The 1,687-nt window shown below is 39.7% G+C and overlaps 1 protein-coding gene across 1 annotated transcript in view; it reads right to left on the reverse strand.

Moving 5' to 3' along the window:
* Positions 1-1,687, reverse strand: part of PPP1R21 (protein phosphatase 1 regulatory subunit 21) — a 142,912-nt gene that overhangs the window by 4,881 nt on the left and 136,344 nt on the right. Inside the window, exon 19 of the mRNA XM_007953997.1 lies at positions 252-380. Within this exon, the coding sequence (XP_007952188.1) occupies positions 252-380 (129 nt within the window). The remainder of the gene's footprint in view (positions 1-251; positions 381-1,687) is intronic.

Raw genomic sequence — 1,687 nt, forward strand, 5'->3', positions numbered from 1 at the left:
GTCCCCCTAATTCAACAGTAGCAGAAATGCCAAAACTACCAGAAAACCAGCAGACACAGTATTAGGGCTTTAAAGGTCAGACCTTCTCAACTTACAACTTAATTTCACATTTAATAACAGGACAAATGTGATTAAGGAAAATCATTTATAAACACTTCAGATCTCTTAACCATTTGCTCTTGAAATGCAAGACCTTAGGGACATACGAAATCGTACACTCCAGAGGGACTATCTCACCTCACCTCACCTACCTTGCTGGACATTTTCAGCGTGTCGATCTCTTCTCTCTGCTTGGATAACGTCTCGTTCATGCTGCACAGGTGGTCACTCATCATACTTAACTGATCCTCATAACTCCTCTTGGTAGTTGTCAGCTCATCCTAAATAACAAAGGAAAAGAGGGACATAAACACAAAGAAATATCAAAACCCCACTATTCTAAAACTTTTTAAATATATATATATAAAATTTGGAAAAGCCTATCAAGATGACCTCTCTGATCAAGTGACATGAAGGTTAAAGCAGAGGCCTAAGAAAGAAGTTAAAGTAATGGGAAAAAAGATTTTCTCAGCCTTCAAAATATATTCTAAATTTCTTTGCAAACATGTAAAGTTTTTTTCTGTGCTATGTACCAAAGTCTTGCAAAAAATCAGAGGGCTAAATGATCTTTCCACATCCCCTCAGGTTTCCCTGAGCCATAACAGAAGGGTGGAAGTCTGTTTCTAGCATAATCCTACATCCCACACCTCAGTGGCCCACCCACACAGCAGCACTATCTCTGGAAGAAGTATGCTTTCAGCTCTCTCTCCCTTCTCTTCTGCTCTCTTCAGCCTCCTAAAATCCAGTCCTGTGCTCCTAGCTGATTCTATAAATTAATCTGAAACAAGGAGGAAGTGCGTAGGGCTGTGCAAATGTTTTTTCTTTGCTCAGTGTCTTAGCCATAGAAATACAAGTGGGTGGCTTTAACAAACAGAAATTTATTTTCTCATAGTTCAGGAGGCTAGAAAGTCCAAAGTCAGGGTGTTGGCTCTAGGAGAAGGCTTTCTCTGTCAGCTATGGAGGAAGGTCCTTGCCTCTTCTGAGCTTCTGCTCCTGGGCCATTTCGTATGGCTTGGCCTCTCTCTTCCTCCCCCGCTGCTTCCTAGCTTACTTGCTTAATCTCTTTTATATCTCACAAGAGACTGACTCAAAATACACCTTACACTAATCCTGCCTCATTAACCTAACAAAGATAGTTCATTCCCAAATGAGATTATAACCACAGACACAGAGGTTAGGATTTACAACACATATTTTGGGGGATTAAATTATTTCAATCCACCCTTTGGCCCCCCAAAATTCATGTCCTTGTTACTTGCAAAACACATTCATCCCATTATGTCATTCCAAAAGTCTTAAATAAACTCCAAGTCCAAAATCTCATCTTTTGAGTCATCTAAATCAAATATGGGTGACCTTTTAGCCATAGTCCATGCTGGGGTAAAATTCCTCTTCATCTTTGAATTTGTTAAATCTAGGATACAAGTCATCTATTTCTAAAATGGTGGAAATAATGGTGGGACAGGCACAAGGTAGATGTTTCCATTACAAATGGGAAAACTTAGAGGTAAATTAGAGGGATAACAGGCATCAAGCAAGTCCAAAACCCACCAGAACAATTTAATTAGAGCTCAAGGCCTGAACATAA

The sequence above is a fragment of the Orycteropus afer genome, unplaced genomic scaffold (genome assembly GCF_000298275.1).
Source record: "Orycteropus afer afer isolate SDZICR_OR568_19922 unplaced genomic scaffold, OryAfe1.0 scaffold00423, whole genome shotgun sequence".
NCBI lineage: Eukaryota > Metazoa > Chordata > Mammalia > Tubulidentata > Orycteropodidae > Orycteropus > Orycteropus afer.